The sequence below is a fragment of the Loxodonta africana genome, chromosome 23 (assembly GCF_030014295.1).
Source record: "Loxodonta africana isolate mLoxAfr1 chromosome 23, mLoxAfr1.hap2, whole genome shotgun sequence".
Taxonomy (NCBI): domain Eukaryota; kingdom Metazoa; phylum Chordata; class Mammalia; order Proboscidea; family Elephantidae; genus Loxodonta; species Loxodonta africana.
In genome coordinates this window covers 68,285,010-68,310,934 of record NC_087364.1, presented here as the reverse complement: position 1 = coordinate 68,310,934, position 25,925 = coordinate 68,285,010, and the positions used below count along the sequence as shown (strand labels likewise).

The 25,925-nt window shown below is 42.1% G+C and overlaps 1 protein-coding gene across 1 annotated transcript in view; it reads left to right on the top strand.

The window, feature by feature from the left end:
* ERICH6 (glutamate rich 6) overlaps positions 1 to 25,615 on the top strand; it is a 40,734-nt gene extending 15,119 nt beyond the window's left edge. The window contains exons 8-15 of the mRNA XM_064275385.1: positions 2,403 to 2,516; positions 3,458 to 3,615; positions 4,923 to 4,993; positions 7,171 to 7,316; positions 9,982 to 10,070; positions 13,320 to 13,475; positions 16,558 to 16,786; positions 25,352 to 25,615. Of these exons, the coding sequence (XP_064131455.1) occupies positions 2,403 to 2,516; positions 3,458 to 3,615; positions 4,923 to 4,993; positions 7,171 to 7,316; positions 9,982 to 10,070; positions 13,320 to 13,475; positions 16,558 to 16,786; positions 25,352 to 25,615 (1,227 nt within the window). The remainder of the gene's footprint in view (positions 1 to 2,402; positions 2,517 to 3,457; positions 3,616 to 4,922; positions 4,994 to 7,170; positions 7,317 to 9,981; positions 10,071 to 13,319; positions 13,476 to 16,557; positions 16,787 to 25,351) is intronic.
* Positions 25,616 to 25,925: the final 310 nt, after the last annotated feature.

Genomic DNA, 25,925 nt, shown 5'->3' with positions numbered 1-25,925 from the left:
GTCACATGATGATTTGCACAATAAATAGTGAACATACCTGCCTTAGTCATCTAGTGCTGCTATAACAGAAATACCACAAGTAAGTGGCTTTAACAAACAGATATTTAGGAGGCTAGAAGCCTGAATTCAGGGTGCCAGCTCTAGGGGAAGGCTTTTTCTCCCTGTTAGCTCTGGAAGTAGATCCTTGTTTCTTTTGAGCTTCTGCTCCTGGGTGATCTTCATATGGGTTGGCACCTCTCTTACCCCATCTCTGTTTCCTCACTTTGTTTAATCTCTTTTATATCTCAAAAGAGATTGATTTAAGACATACCCTACACTCACTGTCTCATTACCTTAGCAAAGGAAACCCATTATGAAATGGGATTATAACCATAGGTATCCAAAAACCCTTAGGCCCCGTAGGACAGAGTAGAACTTCCCCAAAGGGTGTCAAGGCTGTAATCTTTCATGGAAGCAGACTGCTACATTCTTCTCCCACAGAGCAGCTGGTAGGTTCCAAACATGTACTCACCCACTGCACCACCAGGGCTCCGTACCACAGGACAGCACACTGGATAATCACGTAATGTAATATCAATATGCATGTACTGTTTTTATTTGCCTGGGCTTCTAGACTTCATCATGGTCACCCCGTAGTCTCATCAGGCTGACATTTCATTCACCTTCCCTTTCTGAACCACAAAGGTCTATATGAAGGGAAGTTTCTTGAGCTGGAGTTATGGCCTCTTTCCGAGAGATGAGCCAAAATCTGCAGACAGCTTGTGGCCTGTCTTCCAGGGAGCTGTACTAGCACTGTCTCCTGTAAAAGGGTTTGTTTCTCCTGCTCCTAGGCAGACCTTTTGGGCCCTCTAGACCAGGTGTGGACAGTAGTGTAGTCCAGGGGCAGCTTGCCCAGCCCTTGTCTACAGCCATGTTCTTTGCAGATGCAGATTCCAAGCCTATGCCTGGGTTTTGAAGCACCTCCACCCTGCTTCACCCCAACCCTTAATGGTGTACAGGGATCACAGGCTGAGGAGTTCACCACAAAATCTCCTGTATGAAACAGATTGTGGGTGACCTGGCATTGCCAAGCTCTCTTTCTGCCTGCTCTATCTTTTGGTAGCTATCTTAGGTTTTTCACCACCATTTCCTATTGTAAGGCTTACTCCCCAAGCATCCTGCTTTCAGCGACATGCAGCACTTTGTATTGGGTAGTTGTGATGGTCTGAAGCTATTGGGTGTCACGCTGAGGTGGAGAATCCCCAGCTGTACTGTCAGTCCCTTTCTGGCCCCAGTAGGTGGCCATTTTTCCAGCCCCAGACCAAAAAAACAAACAAACACACCCATTGCCACTGAGTCAATTCCAACTCACAGTAACAGAGTAGAACTCCCAACAGAGTAGATCTGCCCTGTAGGGTTTCCAAGGAGTGCCTGGTGGACTAAGAACTGCTGACCTTTGGATTAGCAGCCGAGCACTTAACCACTGTGCCATCAGGGCTCCTTGCCAGTCCCAGAGGGTGGTTTTCATAGCAAATGTATGACATTCCCAATGGTGTCTGTGATCTGCAAGGACCTGAGTCCCTCCCTGGAAGCCTGTGCTGAGGCTCGGCTGTTGGCCCCCAGCCGCCTCCCTCGGCAGTCACAGACATGACCTCAGGTCAGCAACGTGGCCCCAGCGCATTAGCCCCTCACAGAGTCACCTGAGCCCCTCACGCTGTCTCTCCCCTTTGCTACCCTAGCTTTGCTCTCCTGACAGGAGAATTCAGAGCCCCAGTCTGGGTCTTCCCTCAAGATAGGACTCTAATTTATTTTAGAAAGTTGATAGCTCTATGCTGGCCTAGGCAGTAATGTCACAGTTTTTTTTTTCTTTCCTGACACTTCTTAAAGGAAAGACCTTATGTTATTCAGACACCTCAGACCGTCTGCATAAAATCAGGTGTGTGCTACCTCGTCTCTCTCATCTAGTTTACACACTGTACCCCTGTCCACCACCCCCCCATACACACACACACCAGGGACTCTGATGTCAACAGTGAAGTGATTTCTGTAACTGTCTACATGCCTGGGGGAGGCATCCCAAGGTCCGCCCAGCTCCTGATGGGCTCAGCTCTGCTCCAGTGAGCTGCACCAGACAGAGGCCCTCAAAATGCCACCTCAGCCTCCCCGACCCTCGCCAGCCTGTGAGTAGGAGGGATGTCACATTAATCTTGCTGGTGCCTTCTGGTATAGGATCTCAGCCCCTGAAAGTTTCCCACTGCATATTTCTGGGGGTTCCCGGGGTGTCTGACAGGAATTCTCAAGCAGGTTTGCAATCCCCACCGCAAGATATTCGCTGACCCTGCCCAGAGCTCTCTCTCCTGCTGCTGCAGCTGGAGCATCTGGGCCTGCTTGTCAGCACTTCCTCATTTCCCCCCTCTTTAAAGGAAGAAGAGGAGGAGCTGTTGCCTAAGTGTGAATACTGTGGGAGCGATCTAAGAACGTTTCTTTCCAGTATGGATTTTTACTCCGACTACGGTAGCGTTCAACCAGCAAAACGAGTAAGTTCTAAAGCAGGTTTACTGAGGAAATGTTATTTTTAAATGTGTACACATACAGACAACACGTAGTACTTTCTCCTGGACCTTAGAGTTACATGTTAGCCATGACGGAAATGTAAAACCAGACCACAGTGCAATACCACTTCACACCCACTAGGATAGCTGTAACCAAAAGACAGACAGACAGTAACAAGGGTTGGCTAAGATGTGGGAAAATTAGACCCTCAGACACTGCTGGCGGTGAACAGAAAATGGTGCGGACACTTTGGAAACCAGTCTGGGAGTTCCTCAAAAGGTTAAACATAGAGTTAACATGGAATTCCACTCCTAGGTATATACCCAAGAGAACTGAAAACCTATGTCCGTGCACACACTTGCACATGAATGTTCACAATAGCCCCAAAGTGGAAACAACCCACGTGTCCATCAGCTGATAAATGAATAAACAAAATATAGTCTGTCCATACGTTGGAATGTTATTTGGCTATAAAAACACATGGAAGAAGCTTCAGAACATTGTTAAAGAAGGCAGTCACTAAGACTAGATGTTGTTTGATTCCATTTATATGAAATGTCCCAAATAGGCAAATCCATAGAAATCCCATAGATTAGGGATTGCCAGGGATTGGAAGTAGGGGGCAGCGGGAAATGCCTGCTAAAGTGTAGAGAGTTTCATTTTAGGTTAATAGAAGCCTTCTAGACCTGATCACGGTGGCACAACTCTCTAACTATACTAAAAACCATTGAATTGTACACTGTAAATGAGTGAATTGTATGGTATGTGAATTATATCTCAATAAAGTTGTTACCAAAAAAAACTATGATAGCCTTTTATCCAAACTCCATTAACCAGTTTTCATTTTTGTTTTGTTTTTCTTTCTTCTCTAATCATCTTGACCTAGGATTTAAAAAAAAAAAAAAGACCTTTTTTTGTTTTTCAGGACTCCTGCTGTGTTCATTTCCAAAATCTCGTTGAATATATCTCCGTGGAAGAACAAAAAATCCAAACCTCTGGTGATGAGTTAATCTGTATTAACCCTCATGCAGCCCACGGCAGTGAAGCCGATAGACTCAAAGCAAAGGAAAAAGCCCTGCGGAGGTAACACTGAGCCTTTGCTATTGAGACTCAGATTGGTCCACTTAATTGGAAAACATTTTGTAAAGTGAACCTTTTTTTTTTTTCTACAAAATATATAATTTCGGAGATGCATTTCCAGTGAGGCAAACTTATCACAATTCCTGGTGGATATCATGAGATCCAGAAACTGGAGACAAGCTGATTTAAAGTAGTGTGAATGTTAGCCAGCTGTACAATTAAAGGGGACACAGTTCACCACACGAGACCACTTTCATTTCCAACACCCATAGAAAGTTTGGGGGCTTCCACAAACCACCCTCAGATATAATAACTTGTGAGAAGGACTCACAGAACTCACTGAGAGCTGTCATACTCATGGCTACAGTTTATTACAGGCAAAGGATACAGATAAAGTCAGCCAAAGGAAGAAGCTCAGAGGGCAAAGACCAGGAACGGTACCAACCACAGAGGTTCTGCTGTCCTCCCCTGCTCCACCAGGAATGGACAGCGTCACTTTTAGGATACCAGTGTGTACAGCACCTCACCTGAGCCTTGGTGTCCAGAGTTTTAATGGGGCTTCATTACGTGAGCATGATTGACAGCCCCTGTGGATGATGTTAATCTCCAGCCCCTTCAGAGCTTGACTGAGGCCGTGGGACCCAAAGCCCCCGCCCTAAATCAGATTGCTGGTATGGCTCAAAATCCCCAGTCTACATCCCACAGTTAGATTTTCTGGCGTGGTCAGTCCCCACCCTAAATACTACCTGCCACCCTCAATCACTGTGAGACTATCCAGGTAAACAAAGACACTCCTATTAGGCATGACATTCCAAAGGTTTAGAAATCACCTCCAGAAGCTAAGGGCACAGTTAAATTCTTTACCACTCAAGTAGAAATTTGTTGTTGTTGTTGCTGTGTGCCATTGAATAGATTGCAACTCATAGTGACCCAGTAGAACTGCCCCATAGGGTTTCCAAGGCTGTAATCTTTATGGAAGCAGACGGTCACATCTTTCTCCGGTGGAGCGGCTGGTGGTTTGAACCGCTGACCTTTTGGTTGGTAGCCAAGTGTTTAACCACTACGCCACCAGAGCTCCTTAGTGGAAATTTACCAACCCCGAATTCTCAGGATAATTTGGAAATCCTATATAGAAGAAATGTGTCCACTAAAGAGATTAGAAACCCACATACTCAGATTAAATAGGCTAGATTCACAAATAATAACAGATAATAATAAGAGATGGCATTTAAGCAGTTAAAGTTTGTAGGATATTGTTTTAAGTTTCAAACACATTTCAGATTTATGCAACATTTATTTTGATTTTGTAGAAAACAGGAGCGACAAATGGCCAGACAACTTGCAATAATATCCAACGAGGAGGCTAATTTCTCCGAAGATGGTGAGTTCACCAGCACTGATATTGTACATCAGCTGTATGATATCAGAAAGCTCAGATATTTGAGCAAGAGCTAAAATGAGTATATTTTTAAAGTAATATATAAATTTTCATTTCTAAGTACGGTAAACCCTGCACTAACCAAAATGGCTCAGGAAATCTGGTGTTTCAGCCATCTGGTTTTGTAGGTCCTAGTTCCAGAAAGATGTTTCCTGTGTTTCATTGACTATACAGAGGCATTCAACCATGTGGATCATAGCGAGTTACGGACAACATTGCTAAGAGTGGGAGTTCCAGAGCACTTAATTGTTCATGAGAAACTTGTACATAGATCACGAGGCAGTTGTTCAAACAGAACAAGGGGCTACTGCATGGTCTAAAGTCAGGAAAGGTATGTGTCAGGGTTATATCCTTTCACCATGTTTATTCATCCTGGACTATATGAAGAAGAACGGGGTATCAGGATTAGAGGAAGACTCATTAACAACCTGTGTTATGCAGATGACACAACCTTGCTTGCTGAAAGTGAAGAGGACTTGAAGCACTTACTAATGAAGATCAAAGACCACAGCCTTCAGTATGGATTACACCTCAACATAAAGAAAACAAAAAATCCTCACAAATGGACCAATAAACAACATCATGATAAACAGAGGAAAGATTCAAGTTGTCAAGGATTTCATTTTACTGGGATCCACAATCAACACCCATGGAAGCAACAAGCAAGAAATCAAATGACACATTGCAGTGGACAAATCTGCTACAAAAGACCTCTTTAAAGCATTAAAAAGCAAAGATGTCATCTTGAAGATTAAGGTGTCCTGACCCAAGCTATGATGTTTTCAATTGCCCCATATGAATGTGAAAGCTGGGCAATGAATAAGGAAGACCAAAAAAGAATTGATGCCTTTGAATTATGGTGTTAACAAAGAATATTCCATATACCATGGACTGCCAAAAGAATGAACAAATCTGACTTGGAATAAGTACAGCCAGAATGCTCCTTAGAAGCAAGAATGGCGAGACTTCGTCTCACGAACATGTTGTCAGGAGAGATCAGTCCCTGGAGAAGGACATCATGCTGGGTAAAGTAGATGGTTGGTGTAAAAGCAGAAGACCCTCAACAAGATGGATTAACACGGTGGCTGCAACAATGGGCTCAAGCATAGCAACATTTGTGAGGACGGCGCAGGACCAGGCAGTGTTTCATTCTGTTGTACATGGGGTCCCTATGAGCCAGAACCAAATCAATGGCACCTAACAACAAATAACGCAGAGCACTTTGGAGCCCTGGTGGTGCAATGGTTAAGAGCTTAGCTGCTAATCAAAAGGTCAGCAGTTGGAATCCACCATCGGCTCCTTGGAAACCCTATGGGGCAGTTCCACTGTGTCCTATAGGGTTGCTATGAGACAAAATCAAGAAGGCAACAGTTTTTTTGTTTTTTAAATAGAGCACTTTGCAGATAGCCTCAAAGAGCTTTCATTGCCCTTTGTTTTATTAAGCACACATTCCATTTTGTTTGCAAGCTTGGGTATGGAAAATCTTCAAAAATAAATCGGATTCCTTTCTCATATGTTTGTACGGTCAGTTGGCTGGCCATAAAATTAAAATTATAGTCTAGGAACACTGATTTTAGAATCAGGAGTCTAGACTCATGTCCTTGGTCCTCTCCTTAAACACTGTCGAACTTCGGGTAATTTACTTAACCGTTCTGAGTACCAGTCTCCTCCTCTACCACCCAAAGCTATTGAAAAGATATTTGGGGCGAAGATATTTTTGTTTATTTTGTGTTTGTGACTAAATCTAGATATTCCTTGATATTCAAGTATTTCATGCCACAGTAAAAGGCCAGAAAATGCCACTTAATGAAAATCTTCATTTTTGTTTTTATCGAATGATGTCTTTATTTTTTAACAAAGAAGATTCTCATTTTAATTGAATGAAGTTCCTCATTTTTCTTCCTTTAAAATAAGTGCCTAATAAGTCAGTATATTTGCAATAGGTGCAGGACCGGGCAGTGTTTCGTTCTGTTGGGCATAGATAGGGTCGCTATGAGTCGGAACCGACTCGACGGCACCTAACAACAACAATGACATTTGCAATAGAGTTTGAAATTTAATTTTAGAAGTGAGGTTTTGGAAAATATAAATTTGCTTTCATGTGCTTCTCTTCCCTTTAGATTCGAGGCACTTAAAAACAATTTCTTATCAACTCTCTGTGGATATTCCAGAAAAGAAGTCACCCGAGAAGAGCATGTTTGATTTTCAAGCAGATGCCAGTAACTTACCCATTATCTGTTGTGATTCTAGGATAGCGTGTGGAAAGGTAACTAGCTTGTAATTTATCAAATCTGGGCTTTCAATTTCTACTAGACTTTATAACAGTGTTTTTTACAGGGAACCATTTTGCTGGTGACTCAATGGTTAAGTTCTTGACTGCTAACTGAAAAGTCAGCGGTTCAAACCCACCAGCCATTCCACAGGACAAAGATGTGGCAGTCTGCTTCCAGAAAGATTACAGCCTAGGAAGCCCTTCCAGGCAGTTCTACTCTGTCCTGTAGGGTCGCTATGAGTTGGAATCCACTCGCCGGCAACAGGTTTTTGGGACTTTGCTTAAAAATTTTTTTACAGTAAAATGTGATAATTGCACATTAAAGAACACTTGGATCATGTATAAAACTAGAAAGAAGGGGAGAAAATCACCAAAAGTCCCAACCACTTCCCCAAAAAACATTATTAATATTTTAACATGTTTAGTCCTGTACTGCTCAATATGGTAGCAACTACCACGTAATATGGCTCTTTAAATTAAAATTAATATTAAATCAAATTTCAAATTCAGTTCCTTAGTAACACTAGTCCTATTTCAAATGCTCAATAGCTCCATGTGCCTAGAGGCTACCATATTGGACAGTGCACATAGAGAACATTTTTATTGTCATAGAAAGTTCTATGAGACAGCACCATTGTAGACTTTATTCTATGCATAGTCTTTGTCAACATACTTGTAATTGTATCATATATAATTTTCTCTCTTTTTTATTTAGTTGCATAGTTTATTTACATTGACGGGCATTTCAATAGCTGTGTGCCACCGCCTGTCTGCCCATTTGTCATACTGTGGTGGCTTGTGTGTTGCTATGATACTGGAAGCTATGCCACCACTATTTCAAATACTGGCAGGATCACCTGTGGTGGACAGGTTTCAGCAGACCTTCCAGGCTAAGACAGACTAGGAAGAAAGGGCTGGTGATCTCCTTCCAAAAATTAGCCAATCCTTAAAAACCCAAAAGATGAGAGTTTAAAAAGCACATTGGATCCAACTAAGGAGCAAACTAATGACCTGGAAGATAGATCTAAAAGGTATTAAAATGCATTGTAGGCACTTCACACCCACTAGGATGGCTGTTATCTGAAAAACAGCAATTAACAAGTGTTGGTGAAGATGTGGAGAAATTGGAACAGTCGTGCATTGCAGGTGGGAATGTAAAACGATGCAATCACTGTGGAAACATTTTGGGCATTCCTCAAAGAGTTGAACATCGAATTGTCATATGACTTGGATATATACCACTCCTGATTATAGATCAGGATCCCTGGTGGTGCAGTGGTTAAGAGATCAGCTGCTAACCAAAAGGTTGCCTGTTTGAATCCACCATCCACTCCTTGGAAACCCTGTGGGGCAGTTCTGCTCTGTCCTGTGGAGTCGCTATGAGTCAGAACCGATTCAACAGCACATAACAATAGCAGTTATACATCCAAAAGAATTGAAATTGAACGCAGATACTTGTATACCAGTGTACACTGCAACATTGTTCACAGTAGTCTAAGGGTGGAGACAAGCTATGTACTCCTCAACAGAGGAATGGATAAGCAAAGTGCGATGGACACCTACAAGGAATTACTATTAATTCCTGAAGAGAAATGAAGTTCTCATACATGCACTGACATGGGTGGAACTTGAAAGCAATGATAAACTAGGGGTAATAAGTCCATAGGATAATTTTTGACTTGCTAAATTGAAGTCTCATGCTGGAAATTTCAATAGAAACAATAGAAGCAGAGTTTCTAACTTCCAAAGTAGTAAGACGGGTCGCTGTCGAGTCGATTCCAACTCGTAGCAGCCCTATAGGACAAAGCAGAACCACCCCATAGAATTTCCAAGGAGCGCCTGGTGGATTTGAACTGCTGACCTTTTGGTTAGTAGCCATAGCATTTCACCACCATACCACCAGGGTTTCCTCTGAAAAAGAAGTGAAAGATAAAATGATTTCTTTAAATTTCTTTGAAATACGCCCCCAAAAGACAAGAAGTTATCTTTTTAAAACATGAATTAATATATATGTGATGAAGTAAACATAAATATACATTCATTTCCCTATTGACTGTAACATATGAAATAGTTAAACTCGAAGAAAAATAAGGAATATATCCCTGTGTCTGTCTTCACCTTCCTACACTAACCAGGGTTTTGATCAAATGAATTTCAAGAGCAACCCTGAAGAGAGACCAGCTTCTGCAGCTTATACTGAAGTTTTGTTTTAAGGCAGATTTTAAAATTCACATGCAGTAAAATTCACCCTTTTTAAGTGTACAGTTCTATGAATTTTGCCAAATGTTTACAGTTGCGTAACCACTGTTAAAATCAGCATATAGGATGTTTACATTTTGCCGGGGTTGATTTTTATCATCTTTTGTTTTATTTTTACAGTAATATGTGTATAAGTTAAAAAAAAAAAAAACCTCAAACACAATGCAATGTCGTATTTCTACCAAAAAGTTGTATCGAGTTATACTGCAGGGGTTGGGGGTCAGCCTTCAACGATTCCTAAGGATTGTTCCCTGACTCTGAAGCTTAGCCAAAATTTTAAATTAAGAAATGGTTTGTATCGCTGTCTAGCAACCAGATAATGTCCATTGTTGTCATACTTAACATTTTGTGTCTGAAGCCGTTACCAAGTAAGTATCCTTCTGCTTTCTGTGGCGTGCAGACCCTGGCGGAGGACCAGCTGTTAGAGAGGAGCTACAAACACGGGAACAAGTTTCTGACTTCATTTCCAGATGGGACAACACAAATATTGTATCCTTTCTTTCAACAGAGTATTTTTATTAGCTTCATTTCTTCACAAAAACAAAGGTAAAAGAAAGAATACAGAAACTTATAAAGAAAAGCCTACCCCCGAATCCCATCACCCAGAGAAAAGCTGATAACATCTTTTTATGTCTATCTTCCCTGACTTTTTTCTATGTCTATGAGCCTAGAGATTTAAAAAAAGAAAAAAAACAAAAAAACAAACCGGTTGCCATCACGTCGATCCCAACTCATAGCAACCCTATAGGACAGAGTAGAACTGCCCCGTAGTTTCCAAGGAGCGCCTGGTGGATTCAAACTGCTGACCTTTTGGTTAGCAGCCATAGCATTTAACCACTCTGCCACCAGGGTTTCCTATATAAAAAAAAAAAACCAAACCCACTGCCATTGAGTCGATTCCGACTCATAGCGACCCCGTAGCGCTTTTAAAATCAATTCTTCATCTATTTATGCATAATATTTTGCCCTCTTCACATAATATTATGCAGTAAATAATGTTATAAGTATATAATGTGCAGTAAATACAGAAATACACCACCGTTTTTATAACCGCATAGTATTTCATTATTTAACCTGTCTCCTATTGCTGAACAAAGGTGGTTTCAAAACTTTTTTGCCTTTAGACACGACAGCTGAATGAACAGCTTTGTGTATACTTGTCATTTTTTTCCTGAATTACATACCTAGGGGTAGACATTCTGGGTAAGACATTATGGATATCTTAAAGCTTTGATAAGATTTTTGCCCCCCAGAAAATTTGTGCCAGTTTACGCATCCATGAGCAACATGCTGGAGTCCTGGTAGCCCAGTGGTTAAGAGATCAACTACTAACCAAAAGGTCGGCAGCTTGAATCTACCCACTAGTCCTCGGAAACGCCGTGGGGCAGTTCTACGCTATCCTATAGGGTCACTATGAGTCGGAAACTACTCAACGGCAACAGGTTTACAGGAGCAACATGGTATTTCAGCTGATGGTTAATACAAACGTTGGATACACATTTTATGGAACCCTAAGCGGCTGACGCCTTGAACTTCTGTCTGATACACAGGCCATTAGGCACCTCGAGATAGAGGCCGTTCCACGCATTGACGAGAGCAGAAGTGTTTACATGCAATGAGGAGGGCATTTTGGTGAACGGAGGGCCTCTCTTTGTAGAAGGAAATAACTTTTTTCTTCCATGATCTTTATCGTTTTAGATTTTATATTTAGGTCTTTGATCCATTTTGAGTTAGTTTTTGTGCATGGAGTGAGGTATGGGTCTTGTTTCATTTTTTTGCAGATGGATATCCAATTATGCCAGCACCATTTGTTAAAAAGACTGTCTTTTCCCCATTTAATTGTTTTGGGGCTTTTGTCAAATATCAGCTGCTCACATGTGGATGGATTTATGTCTGGATTCTCAATTCTGTTCCATTGGTCCATGTGTCTGTTGTTGTACCAGTACCAGGCTGTTTTGACTACTGTGGCAGTATAATAGGTTCTAAAATCAGGTAAAGTAAGGCCTCCCACTTTGTTCTTCTTTTTCAGTAATGCCTTATTTATCCAGGGCCTCTTTCCCTTCCATATGAAATTGGTGATTTGCTTCTCCATCTCGTTAAAGAATGTTGTTGGGATTTGGATTGGAATTGCATTAAATGTATAGATCGCTTTTGGTAGAATAGACATTTTTGTAATGTTAAGTCTTCCTATCCACGAGCAAGGTATGTTCTTCCACTTATGTAAGTCTCTTTTGGTTTCTTGCAGAAGTGTACTGTAGTTTTCTTTGTATAAATCTTTTACATCTCTGGTAAGATTTATTCCTAAGTATTTTATCTTCTTGGGGGCTACTGTAAATGGCACTGATTTGGTGATTTCCTCTTCGATGTTCTTTTTGTTGGTGTAGAGGAACCCAACTGATTTTTGTATGTTTATCTTATATCCCGATACTCTGCTGAACTCTTCTATTAGTTTCAGTAGTTTTCTGGAGGATTCCTTAGGATTTTCTGTGTATAAGATCATGTCATCAGTAGAAGGAAATAACTTTTATTCATAGTGTCCTAAATGTTTAGTCAAGCTCCAATAATAAACCAAAAAAAAAATGACTTACGTGGCACAGGAAATAGGATGATGTTTTAGTTCCCTAGACCCAGTGAAGTTATGTTTAATTATATCAGTAAAATTTAAATAACTTACCCAACTTTTATTACTAGTTATTTTTTCATAGGCTGGCTTTAGTTTTTCTTCACTTTCTTGAAGGCTGTACCTGATTTTCAAAATGATTCAGAGTCCGTCTGCGTATTGCGTATACATCATCTCTGAACTGCTGACCAGCTTAGCTTTTAACCACTTCACCACTCATCTTTGCTGAATTATATCATTAGCTCTAACATATTGTTTTGTAGATTCCTTAGGATTTTCTGTACACACAAGAGCATGTCATCTGCAAATAGATTTTTCTTCTTCCAATATGGAAGCCTTTTGTTTATTTTCCTAGCCTATCATTGCCCAGGAAACCCTGGTGGCTTAGTGGTTAAGAGCTACAGCTGCTAACCAAAAGGTTGGCAGTTCAGATCCACCAGGTGCTCCTTGGAAACCCTATGTGTCAGTTCGCCTCTGTCCTATAGGGTTACTATGAGTCGGAATTGACTCAACAGCAACAGGCCTGGGGTTGGCTTGGATCATTGCCCTGGTTAGGACTTCCAGTGTGACGCTGACTAGAAGTGATGAAGGTGGACATTTTTATCTAGTTCCTGACTTTAGGGGAAAAGCGTCCAATCTCTCACTGTTAAATACAGTGTCAGCTGTGGGTTTCTCATAGATGCCCTTCATCAGGGGGAGGAAGTTCCCTTCTATTTCTAGTTTGTTAGGTGTATTTGTCATGAAAGGGCATTGGATTTCGTGAAATGCCTTTCTGCATGTCGAGAAGCTCTTGCCATTCTCGCCCTTTATCCTGTGGATGTGGTATATCACATTGATTTATTTTCAAGCGTAAACTGGGCTCGCAGGTTGAACTTGGTCATGGCGTATAATCTTTTCTGTGTATTCCTAGATTCTGTTTGCTAGTATTTTGTTGAGGAATTTTACGTCTCATAAGTGTATTTCAATCCACATAAAGGCACTTAAAATCTTTTTGTAGTAACAGTATCTCCCATTTTCAGAAGGCCGTGTAGTTTCAGTGGGGCTTTCTCATGAATTGAATTCATTCCTGAATAGTCAAGGGCCTTTAGAACAACTCAGATGACCTTATCTGATCTCAGCTACCCGTCAGGAAACCTGGCCATCATCCGAGTGCCCAACAAGATAAATGGCTTCACCTGTATAATCCAGGAAGACATGCCCACCAAGCCCGCCATCTTGGCACTGCTGGATTCCTCCGGCAGAAGTTCCTGCTATCACCCCAACGGAAATGTCTGGTAGGTTTCTGGGTTCCTTCTGCTGCCGTTTTCATTTGTTTTGTGGAATTTTATTTTTCCTTTTAAATAGTAAACAGGGCCTTAAGAAGCTTTCAGTTAATGGTCTTTAGATAGTAATGCTCAACACAAGGAAATTTTTTATTTCTGCCATCCCAGGCAACTATACAAAAGGAAGCTCGCCATATTCTTTCTATAAATATATGAACTATACAACTGTGATATAGGAAAAAAAATCTAAATTATATTGTGAGCCCATGGATTTGGGATATAAACCCATATCAAACCAAAACCAAACCTATTGCCATCGAGGGGATCCTGACTCATAGTGACTATATAGGACAGAGTAGAACTGCTCCATAGGGCTTCCAAAGAGCAGCTGGTGGATTCCAACTGCTGACCTTTTGGTTAGCAGCCAAGCACTTAACCACTGCACCACCAGGGCATGGCACTAGCCCATAGTTGCTCATTATTACAGCCTATACCTAATAATGTTATAATGCCTCACCTGTAGCAATAATTTGCCAATGGACAGCTGCTACGGAGTATTGTTTTTTTATTATTTGAGCTATATTCCTAACTAGTAAGTTTCCTGTAGCCAGAACCAACAATAACATATAAACAAACAAAATCTATTTTAAAAAATTAAGATACTGATCTAATTTGATCTGCTAATATACATACTCCGTGACTTCATATCATTTTATTTAGCATGACAAAATGAAATTTGGGTTCTAACTTCACACACGATTTAAACTTTTCAAGCTCTTCAGAAAGAGATACTCTTCTTCCTTTAAGGTATTTATGGGTATAATAATCTCATCTGGAGAAACTCTGTCAATAGTTGGCAAACTTTGGACACTGCGAATATTTGACAGAGTTGGGACTCAGTGAGCCATTTGTGTTTTTAGTCCAAAGCAGTAGGCTTCTTAGTCAATCCGTCACCACCAGGTATATTGGAAAATTTCTACTTGATCTTCAGGTCTCAGTAGCAATTCTGTATTATATTTGGTCACATGGGGTCACATGGGGTCATCAGGAGTCAGAATCGACCCTACAGTAACAACGTCAGCATTATGTTTGGTGAAGCAGTATGTTAATTGTCACCAGATACTGACTGGTTTCCAGGAGGTTTCCCTCTCTTATGAAGCCCTCTACCCACCCACTAGCTGAACTCCTGGGCACGCTGACATGGCCTTGACAGTCTTATGGCACCTTCAATGCCTTTCATATGGCAAGTCCGTCTCCACTGCTGGACTACAGCTCCTCGTGGCTCGTCCTGAATCTTCACCACTACACTGCAGCACATCTGTACATAGCATAGACTCAAGGGGTGGTTATTAAATACAGAGGACTTACGGCACACTCGAGTTACGACAAACCACACACCATCCTTTCTTTCTTTTTTGGTACACCTCATCTTTAGTAATACATACTACATAGAGTGTTGCAGCGTGTAATTTGCTGATGTTATCATTCTCATGCCAATCCCCAGAGACAACTAAAGATCAGATTTATAAAGATATTGATAATAAAAGGAAAGTATAATGAAAACTAAAAAAAAAAAAGGTATTCAACTTACATCAGAACCAACTTAAGAAGGAGTTGTTGGGACGTAAACCCGTCATAACTTGGGGGATTGATTTATCTAATTTTCGTTTAATATTATTTGCGCCTACATTTCAAGATAAAATTAAATCGCCCCTTCCCCAGATATAATAAGTTAATCACCTCAGTTTCTCATTTGTGCTTTTGCTATTAGATTACTGCCATTAATCAATGTAGGAAAATGAGATATTAGTTTTCTTACCCCTGGAGGGCCTCATGGCCAATTCATCTAGTTTACTTAATTTGTTGGTTGGTTGGTTTTAGTTTTATTGTGGATGTGTGTGTGTATATATATATATATATAAACCAAAAAAAATTGCCATTTTACCCATTTTTAAGTGTACAATTCAGTGACATTAACTATATCCATCATGTGGTACAGCCATTCATCTAATTTTTAAAAAATATTCCATTGTCGAATGAAGCCAACATTCTAAGTACCCAGACCTGTGCCTCTTCTCCCTCTTCAAGAAGGGGTGGTGGTACTAGCTGGAAGAAGGTGAGAGAGAATGGGAAGGACGTAACTGAGTAGAAGGCGGTCATTCACTCCATCAGATCACAGGTGTGCAGGGCTGACCTGGTATGCGATGTAGTGACATGTGGCATTAGCCACAGGGAGAGGTTGGAGAGGCCCCAATGGTCTAAGTTCCACATTCTGCTCGGCTTCAGAGCTCTTCCCCCAAGCAGTAATCTCAGAGGGGACCCCTGAGCCTTACCCCGCACGCACCCTGCCCTGCCGAGAGGCTTCCAAGAAGGATGCCTGGCTCCCGATATGAGGGCGCTGCCTTCCTCAGAATTTACACCCACCAGCTGCTCCTTGGAAACATTATGGGGCAGCTCTACTCTGTCCCATAGGGTCACTATGACTTGACAGCAACGACTTTGGTTTGATTTTTGGTTGGTCTTCACCTTAAGGTGCCTGGGTGGCTCAAATGGTTTGCCCTCAGCTCCTAACTGGAAGGTTGATGGTTTGAACCCACCAGCAACGCCACAGAAGAAAGGTCTGGCGATCTGCTTTTGTAAACATTACAACCGAAAAAACCTTACGGAGCAGTTCTACTCTGTAACACATGGGGTCGCTGTGAGTCGGAATCGACTCAACAGCAGTGAGTACGGATATAGTTTTCTCTCCTCGTTCAGTATTTTAAGATGGCGGGCATAGCCCACTTCCCTGTGTCTCTATTTTTCAAGACTAAATCTTCCCCTGCCCTCCCTTCATCCTTCCCACACATAATTTTCCAAATCCTTTCACTACCCTGGTTCCACCCTTTGAGCCCATTTTATCAATGCAGTCTCTAATTGGACCCCATATTTCAAATTAATATGGAATTGAGTCATGGTTACCTGAGGTTCTCCACCATTCATGTGTCATTGGCTAGCATAAATTGTTGCTCCACCCGGTTAGCAAGTGACAGGTTAATTCCAGGGCTGAAATGTAGTGTTACTATTTAAGATTTTCAATTTCCTTCCTGCCCAGGGTATGCATCAATATCTTGGGAGGTCAATATTCAGATGAAGCAGGCAACAGAGTAAGGGCTTGGAATTGGTCAAGTTCTGTCGCTTCCACACCCTTCGTTTCATTTAAACCAGTCTTTTTGGCTTTGAACCATTACGTTGGAGTTCGCATCTTAGAACAAGACAAAATTTCAATCACTTTCCTAGCAATGGGGCAACAGGCAAGAATCAGCGTTGGAACCAAAGTGAAGGTAGGTACATTTTTTTAAATAGTTTAAAGCATTTAGAATAATCTGAGCACAGTAACTTTTAGCTGGTGTTACTGCTGATAAATTATACCTGTGCACACTCTACGATCCACAGAAGATTCTGGAATTCAGTGAAAAAAATGCATAGTCAAAGTTTCACGTGGGATCGAAGTAGACTTATTTACTCATTTGTTTCTTCTTCCTCAGAAATTCCTTTTAATTCAAATTTGAATCCAAGTAATATCTATTGCGTTTACTCTGTGATTAAGTAGTACTGCTGTGGAGGTTTGGTTCTGGAATTTTGTACTGTGTTTGTTTTACTCCGCGTTGTAGTAGAAAGTACTGGGCTGAGTCAGAGACCAGGGTTTGAATCACGTTCAAGACCAAGGATAAGCCCCATGTCCTTGAAGAGGCTCCCCAGATCTCTCAGTCCTTTGCCCCGTCAGGGTCCATCATGCCCTTCTCTGGGCTTTCCATACTCTCGCCTCTGTCCTTGTCCTTGCTGAACGGTGTCACTTTACTTAACCCCATGGCTGCCCTTCCTACTGGAGGGCAGACAATCTGTCTTACTGATTCCTCTATTGCAGAGCCCAGCCCAGGGCCTGGTTCAGAGTACACGTTCAGAGACTGACAGTATTGCACAACGGTTAGGAACACGGACTTCAGAGACAGTTTGAAACATGAGCTCTGTCACTTAGCTAACTGGGTGAACTTGAGCTTCAGGTCTCTCATCTATAAAATGGTGATTCCTACCTTACAGATTGTTGTGAAGACTGGGTGAGAATGCAGAGCACCAAGCACAGTGCTTGGCTTTGAGTGAGTACTCAGTAAAGATGTGGAGACAGACAGGCACAGAGATCTGTGTGTGTGTGTGTGTGTGTGCATGTGTGTATGCGCAGTGACTTTGAACAATTCCCTTAAACTCCAAGGGCCTTCATTTCATCGGTTACTAAAGGAAAAGGTTGCTCCAAACTACAAAGGTGTCTTCCACCTCTGAAAAGTCTATACTTTCAAGTATGTAGAATTATGCTCTCGATATTCTTCTCCAATGGGAATGTCTTGGGAACACAAAGAAAAGGGAGGCCTCAGATTCGGATTCAACCAACAGACCCTTAGGGTCTACAATGTACTTAAATACTACTGTAGCTACCTCTGCCAGATGTTTAGGGTCCACACAAACCTATTTCTTGGTTAGGCATTTACAGTGTAGCTTCCTTTTGCTATATTACCTTCATAATGTTTTCTTACCTAAAGTGTAAAAATGTAAACGTTTCTCTCCCTCTCTCTGTCTCTGTCTCAATCCCTCCCTTCTTCCCCGCTTCTCTCTGTCTCTCCCTCTCTCTCTTTCTCTCATCTTAGAAGTGAATTTTAATCACAGCAATAATCATTTGATGCAAAAGGAAGAATTACATGTTCAAAGTTTTTACTTTTTTCATTGTTCTCATGGTCATCCTTTGTTTTGTTTTTTTAATTACAAAAGAGACATGTCAATATAGCCGGTATTTAATATTCAAACAAATATTTAGAGAGTAAAAAATGAGGTCTCCCATCTCTTCTTTTATTCTAATCCCCTTCCCCAAAGATAATCACCACCTAAAATTTTATGTGTATCTTTTTCCCTTTCTGTGTACTTATAAATTATTCATATACACCTTTTTTTTTAATAACTTTTATTAAGCTTCAAGTGAACGTTTACAAATCCAATCAGTCTGTCACATATAAGTTTACATACATCTCACTCCCTACTCCCACTTGCTCTCCCCCTCTTGAGTCAGCCCTTTCAGTCTCTCCTTTCTTGACAATTTTGCCAGCTTCCCTCTCTCTCTATCCTCCCATCCCCGCTCCAGACAAGAGTTGCCAACACAATCTCAAGTGTCCACCTGATATAATTAGCTCACTCTTCATCAGCATCTCTCTCCGACCCGCTGACCAGTCCCTTTCATGTCTGATGAGTTGTCTTCGGGGATGGTTCCTGTCCTGTGCCAACAGAAGGTTTGGGGACCATGGCCGCCGGGATTCCTCTAGTCTCAGTCAGACCATTAAGTTTGGTCTTTTTATGAGAATTTGGGGTCTGTATCCCACTGATCTCCTGCTCTCTCAGGGGTTCTCCATTGTGCTCCCTGTCAGGGCAGTCATCAATTGTGGCCGGGCACCAACTAGTTCTTCTGGTCTCAGGATGATGTAGGTCTCTGGTTCATGTGGCCCTTTCTGTCTCTTGGGCTCTTAGTTGTTGTGTGACCTTGGTGTTCTTCATTTTCCTTTGCTCCAGGTGGGTTGAGACCAATTGATGCATCTTAGATGGCCGCTTGTTAGCATTTAAGACCCCAGACGCCACATTTCAAAGTGGGATGCAGAATGATTTCATAATAGAATTATTTTGCCAATTGACTTAGAAGTCACCTCAAACCATGTTCCCCAGACCTCTGCCCTTGCTCCGCTGACCTTTGAAGCATTCATTTTATCCCAGAAACTTCTTTGCTTTTGGTCCCGTCCAATTGAGCTGACCTTCCATGTATTGAGTGTTGTCTTTCCCTTCACCTAAAGCGTTTCTTATCTACTGATTAATCAATAAAAAACCCTCTCCCACCTTCCCTCCCTCCCCGCCTCGTAACCACAAAAGTATGTGTTCTTCTCAGGTTTACTATTTCTCAAGATCTTATATAATAGTGGTCTTATACAATATTTGTCCTTTTGCCTCTGACTAATTTCGCTCAGCATAATGCCTTCCAGGTTCCTCCATGTTATGAAATGTTTCAGAGATTCGTCACTGTTCTTTATCGATGCGTAGTATTCCATTGTGTGAATATACCACAATTTTTTTTAAAAAATAAAAATTGGGTCATACTATACTGAGTGTGTCGTTGAGGGGGTTTCTGTTGCTTTTGTTTCTCACTTAACAAGTCTCGAAGGCTTTTCTGTGTCTACATTACCAAGTATATTTGTCTTTTTAGTTTTTAATTGCTGAATAATATTTCATATGTGCTATAGTTAATTTTGGAGCCTTGATGGCATAGTGGCTAAGAGCTATGGCTGCTAACCAAAAAGTCGGCAGTTCGAATCCACCAGGTGCTCCTTGGAAACCCAGTGGGGCAGTTCTACTCTGTCCTATAGGGTCACTATGGGTCAGAATCGACTTGACAGCAACAGGTTTGGTTTTCTTGGTTTGGTAGTTAATTTTGGAGCACGGATCATTAAGTGCTCAACTACTAACTGAAAGATTTCGGTTCAAAGCCACCCAGAGGTACCTTGGAAGAAAGGCCTGGTGATCTGCTTTAAAAAGTTCACAGCATTGAAAACCGTATGGAATATAGTTCTACTCTGTAATACATGGGGTCGCCATACATCAGAATTGACTTGGTTTGGGTTTTGGTATAGTTAATTTATGCCAAATCTAATGACTTCTTCTCAGCACTGGACACAGTTGATCACTCCCTCTTCCTGGAAGCATTTCCTCCCTTGCTACCAGACACCACTCTCCCTTGGTTTTCCTTCCACCTCACAGACTGTTCCTTCTCATTTCTCTTTCTTCTTCACCTACCTTTTCTCTAACTATCAAAGGACCCCAGGGCTTGTCCTCGGGCTCATCTTTTCTCTATACTCACTGTCCCAGCTGATCTCACTGAGTTTCATGTCCTTCAAAACCATCTACATGATAAAAAAAAAAAAACTTCCAGGTAGATCTCTAGCCTTGGAAATCTCTGATTCCATCTTAACATCTCCACTTGGATGTCCAAGCGACATTGGAAACTTAACACAGCAAGATGATTTCAAAGCTTGCTCCGCGGTCACTTCCTCTCCATCTCAGAAAATGGCAGCTGCATTCTTTCAGTTGCTCAGGCGAAACCCTTGGGAGTAGTTATCCTCCTCTCTGTTTCACCACCCCGAATCAACCCATCTGCCAGTCCTATAAACTCTACCTCCTAAGCATATCCAGAATCTAGTACTTCTCACATCCTCCAGTACCATCACTCTTTTTATCCATTTTTTGGACTAATCCATCTTTTGTTTGAATTATTACAAAAAAAAAAAAAAGAAACCCGTTGTCGTCGAGTCAATTCCAACTCACAGTGACCCTACGCGACAGAGGAGACCTGCCTCATAGAGTTTCCAAGGAGCACCTGGTGGATTCAAACTGCTGACCTTTTGGTTAGAATTATTACATTGAACGATTATAGTGGCCTGCAAGTGACTCTCCCTATCTCTGCTCTTCCCAAGCCCTGAAGCAGTCCATTCTAACACAATAGCTGGATTGATACTTCTAAAACCCAAACCTAATCAAAACTGTCCAGCTACTTCTCATCTTATTCTGAGTAAAAGCCTCTGAAAGGCCTGCAATGCCACATGTGGTCTGGACCTCCTTAATAAACCCAACCCATTGCCATCCAGTCAATTCCAACTCATAAAAATAATAATAGTCTTTCTTTATTACTCTTCTCTTACTCACCATGCTTCAGCCACACTGGCCTCTTAGGTGTTCCTGAAAAATGCCAGGCCCTTTACTCGTGCTATTCCTTCAACGTAAAATGCTCCCCCTCTTTCTAGCACATGGCTGCTCCCTCACTTCCTTCAGGCTTCTGCTCAGAGGGTCCTTTCCTCACCATCCTATCTAAACTAGTAACTACCCACTCCTACCTCCACCCTGGTACTCTGCATGCCTCTGGCCGTATATAACAAGTTTTGAAATACAGTACTCTCATTTTCTTTCCATTCTAAATGGTTTATGATTTCCATTTTGAATTCTTCAACTCAGGAGTTACTTCTAATATTCTCAGATATTTAAAAAAAAAAAAAAAAAGTTTGTACGATCCTTTTCTTGTTAATACCTAAATGATCAGACACTATGGCCCACAATTTTTTTTTTTTTTTTCTGCTGTTTGGAATGTATAGATCTCTTTGTGGTTGATTACCAGTTTTTGAGTGTTCCAGGGATATTTGACCCAAAAAAAGTCATCACAAAATCAAATATGTCTAATTGTTCTATTCCAGCTTCTTTCTATAGCCTTTTGTTTTTATATCATTGGTTCATTTCTGAGAAATGTATGAAAGTCTCCCAATATGATCATGGATTCATCCATTTTGCCTAGTATTTCTATCAGGTTTTGCTTTATGTATTTTGAAGCTCTATGGTTAGGAAATGAAAGATGTTAGCTATCTTTTTGGTGTACCTTTCCCTTGGGCCAGCTCCGTCTTCCACCTCACTTTTTGGCTCTTCATCTGTGCCCATTCTGTGATTCAGTGTATCACGGAGGGTTTTTGCTTTTATTTTGATAATAAAAAATTTAATATTATCAGTATGTGTTATTCCAAATTACACTTTTCATGACCTTGCCTTAAATGCTGTCCTGTCTGATTTTAAATTGCTATACTTGCTTTCTTTTTGTTAGCATTTGCTTGGTACATATTTTTCCCATACTTTGATTTTCAAGTTTTCTCTGTAGTTCTGAGTTAGATGTGTGTCTTAATTATATAGAGCTGCTATAACAGAAATACCACAAGTGGATGGCTTCAACAAACAGAAATTTATTATCTCATAGCTCAGGAGGCTGAAAGTCTGAATTCAGCATGCCAGCTCTAGGGGAAGCTTTCTTTGTCTGTGGGCTCTAGGGGAAGGTCCTTGTCTCCTTTCAGCTTCTGTTTCTTGGTTCCTTGGAGAGCTCCCGTGGCGTGGCATCTGTCTTTCCTTGTCTGTGCTTGTTTTCTTGCTTGCTCAACTGCTCTTTTTATATCTCAAAAGAGATTGACTTAGGACACATCCTACACTAATATTGCCTCATAAACATAACAAAGAAAACTCATCCCCAGGTAGGATTCAACCACAGGTATGTCATTGTTGTTGTTGTTGTTGTTAGGTGCCTGTTGAGTTGGTTCCAAATCATAGCTACCCTATAGGACAGAGGAGAACTTTCCCATAGAGTTTCCAAGGAGCAACTGGTGGATTTGAACTGCTTGAACTGCCAACCTTTTTGGTTAGCAGCCGAGCTCTTAGCCAACATGCCACCACGGCTCCAAACCACAGGTGTAGGCGTTAGGATTTGCAACACATATTTGGGGGAATACAGTTCAATCCATAACCTTCCACCCTTTGGCCCCCAAAATTCATATCCTTCCCACATAGAAAACACATTCACCCCATCACATCATCCCAAAAGTCTTAAATCAACTCCAAGTCCAAAAAGTCACCTTCTAAATTTAGTATGGGTGAGACTTTAGGCATATTGCATCCCCGGGCAAAATTCCTCTTCATCTGTGAACCTGTGAAATCTAGAATACGAGTTATCTGCTTCCACAGTACAATGGTGGAACAGGCACAAGGTAGCCATTTCCATTACAAATGGGAGAAATTGGAGGGAAAGAAGGGATAATGGGCACCAAGCAAGTCCAAAACCCAGTAGAACAAGTTATACTAACTCTCAAGGCTTGAAAATAATTCTCTGATCTCTGAGACCACCTAAGCAATGACTTTGCCCCCAGACTCCGGGTGTTGGCCATGGTCTCCAGATTCTGGGTATTGGTCCCTCAGCTGGCCGGAGGCACCACTTTCCAGACCCACTGGTATGGAAACATGAACTCCTTGGCTTTGGTTGGTCCCATTCTCCGGGTTCATCTGAGTGGCGACCCCAACCTCTCAGGCCCAGTAGGCTCAGTTCTCCACCCCATGGGCGTGGCAGCCCTGCCCTCTCAGTTTTCGGTGGTGACTCCATCCTCTTGGCCCACCTAAACAGCAGCCCCACACTCCAGAACTGAGTTGGTGGAGATCTAACTCTTAGAAACTTAGGAGGCCACAGCTTCACCCTTTGAAACCAAGAAGGCTGTGGCTCTACCCTTTGAGACCTAGGAGACCTGGCTCCATCCTTTGAAACCTGGGAGATCGTGGCTCCACCCTTCGAAACCAAGTCAGCCTTAGTTTTCCTTCCAACAGTTCTGCTATCTCTGAGCTGCTCCAGGGATGGTCCTCTTCTTTTCTGGGAGGACAACAGACATGGGTCCTTTGGCCTGTTTCCTGCCTATAGAATTCAAAGAGGCAGATAGCTTTCCTTCCTTTCATCCTGTCTCTGGCCCCTTCAGTCTAAGCTGATGGGTTGTCTGTTGTGGTGGTTATTTAGACCCATCAGTTTAACCAAACATTGAGTCACCAAGTCCTTGGTGAGAATTTTAGGGCACGTGTCCTTAGTCTGTACAACAGAATTTTCCAAATCTTTAAGTTCTGGTTTCACTTCACATAGTTCATTTTTAAGTCCATCTCTTTCCTCCCGCACGCTAGTGTAAGTGGCAAGGAGAAACCAGGCGGCCCCTTTAAGATCTTGCTTAGAAATCTCAGCCAGACGCTCATGTCCATCTGCTTTCTGATTTTCAGGAATTCCTAAAAATTATTTCTGTTGATGAAAACCTTTCTTATTTTCTACAACCATTGTTGATGTAATCTCTTAAAAAGTTTTCTGTCATCTTACAAGATTTAGAGTTGAAAGGGATGTTAAGGACCCTGATCCATTCTTTGTTATTCATCCATCTCATCTTCCTTCCTTCCGTCCATCCGTCTGTCCATCTGTTGTCCTCGTCCTCGTCCATCCATCCCTGCTTCCTTCCTTTTGATGTGGAGAAGGGGGGTGGGAACACACACAGAGGTGCTATAAGTTCTTGTGTCTTTTGCAGGTAAGCGATCAGTAGTTCAGCTTGCATTTTACCTGCCCCGCTGAGGCCAAATGGCCCCGCCTGGGCAGGCTGTAGGGAGCCCTGGTGTGCAGTGGTTAAAGCACTCAGCTGCTAACCATAAGGTCAGCAGTTCGAACTCACCAGCTGCTCTGTGGCAGAAAGATGTGGCAGTCTGCTTCCGTAAAGATTTACAGCCTCGGAAGCCCTATGGGGCAGTTCTACTGAAATCACCTCCATGGCAGTGGGGTTTAGGCTGGCTCTGAAGATGCAGGGTATGGAAACACCTCAGGCAAGACCATCCTGACAGACCCACTCACCTTCCAGCAGCTGCAAGGAGGCTACACCAGCCTTGAATCACCAAAGACTGTGAGAAAGTGGGGAGGGGGCAGAGGCCAAGGAAGGTTACTCTGGAACGGTGTCCTGGAGGTAGAGGTGCACTTTAGGAGAAAGAAAGGGAGTTTTGTTCATTCCCATTATTCTTGAAAACCCAGTTCAAGTGCTCCCTTCTCTGGAGGATGACGACTCCTCAGTGGCTTCCCAGATGCCAGTCCAGCTCTCACCACAAACCATCTTTTCATCTTTCTCCAAGGGAAGGGACTGTGCTCCCAGTTTCTCCCTGTCAGAATATGCCAATTAAATTATATAAATTGCAGGCTTTCGAAGGTATCCAAATTCCATTTACCTTACTCCGTCTGGCCTGCTTTTAGTGTCTCAAGTCTCCCCGGCACTTCAGTTCATTCCTTATACAGGTTACACTAATCCCAGTGCCCTTGTCTACAGCTAACTAGACGGGACCCTTCGTGGGGAGTTCCTCCCCGAAGCATTACCCCGCCTCGGCTCCTCCACCTCCCCAGTCCCGCAGTCACAGTCTCCATGACTTGATCCTAAGCTTTCGTTTTCTCTCTCTTTGCTGAAAAGCTACCAAACCCTGAGGAGATTCCGGTCCTCCGATACTTGAGTGGGGATGACCTTCTCCTGCTGGCCAGCTTAATAAAGATTCGTCGCCTGTTTCATAAACTAGAAGGATGTGTGAATTTTCCCTCAAGCCAAGTCTGGGGTAAACTAAAGCAACCTTCTTACCTTTCTTCACTGTCTCTAAAGCTAATTGCCCTGTGTCACAACTCCGGTATAAGGCGAGATACAATGGCAACCATAACAGGTATAATAAACGAGAAAATTTAACTGAGAGTGACGGTGCTTTCATTTTTTTTGTGGCGGAGGGAGTGGAAAGTTTTTTAAAAAGTGTACAAAATGCCTAGAAAATGTCAAGAAACATGGCTGGTTAAAAATTTAGAACATGTCCTCAGTTCAGTTGTCTTGGTGGGAAAACTAAACAACTTACTTACTGGACACCAGAGAGAGAGAAAATCAGCAGACGTGTCGGTATCAGTCTGAGTTCTAACGGGAAATAAAGAAAGCAGGAGCGGATCACCTATTCACCAAACCATTGGAAGAGCTGGGGAAGGGGAAGTCAGGGAAAATCCCTGCCGGC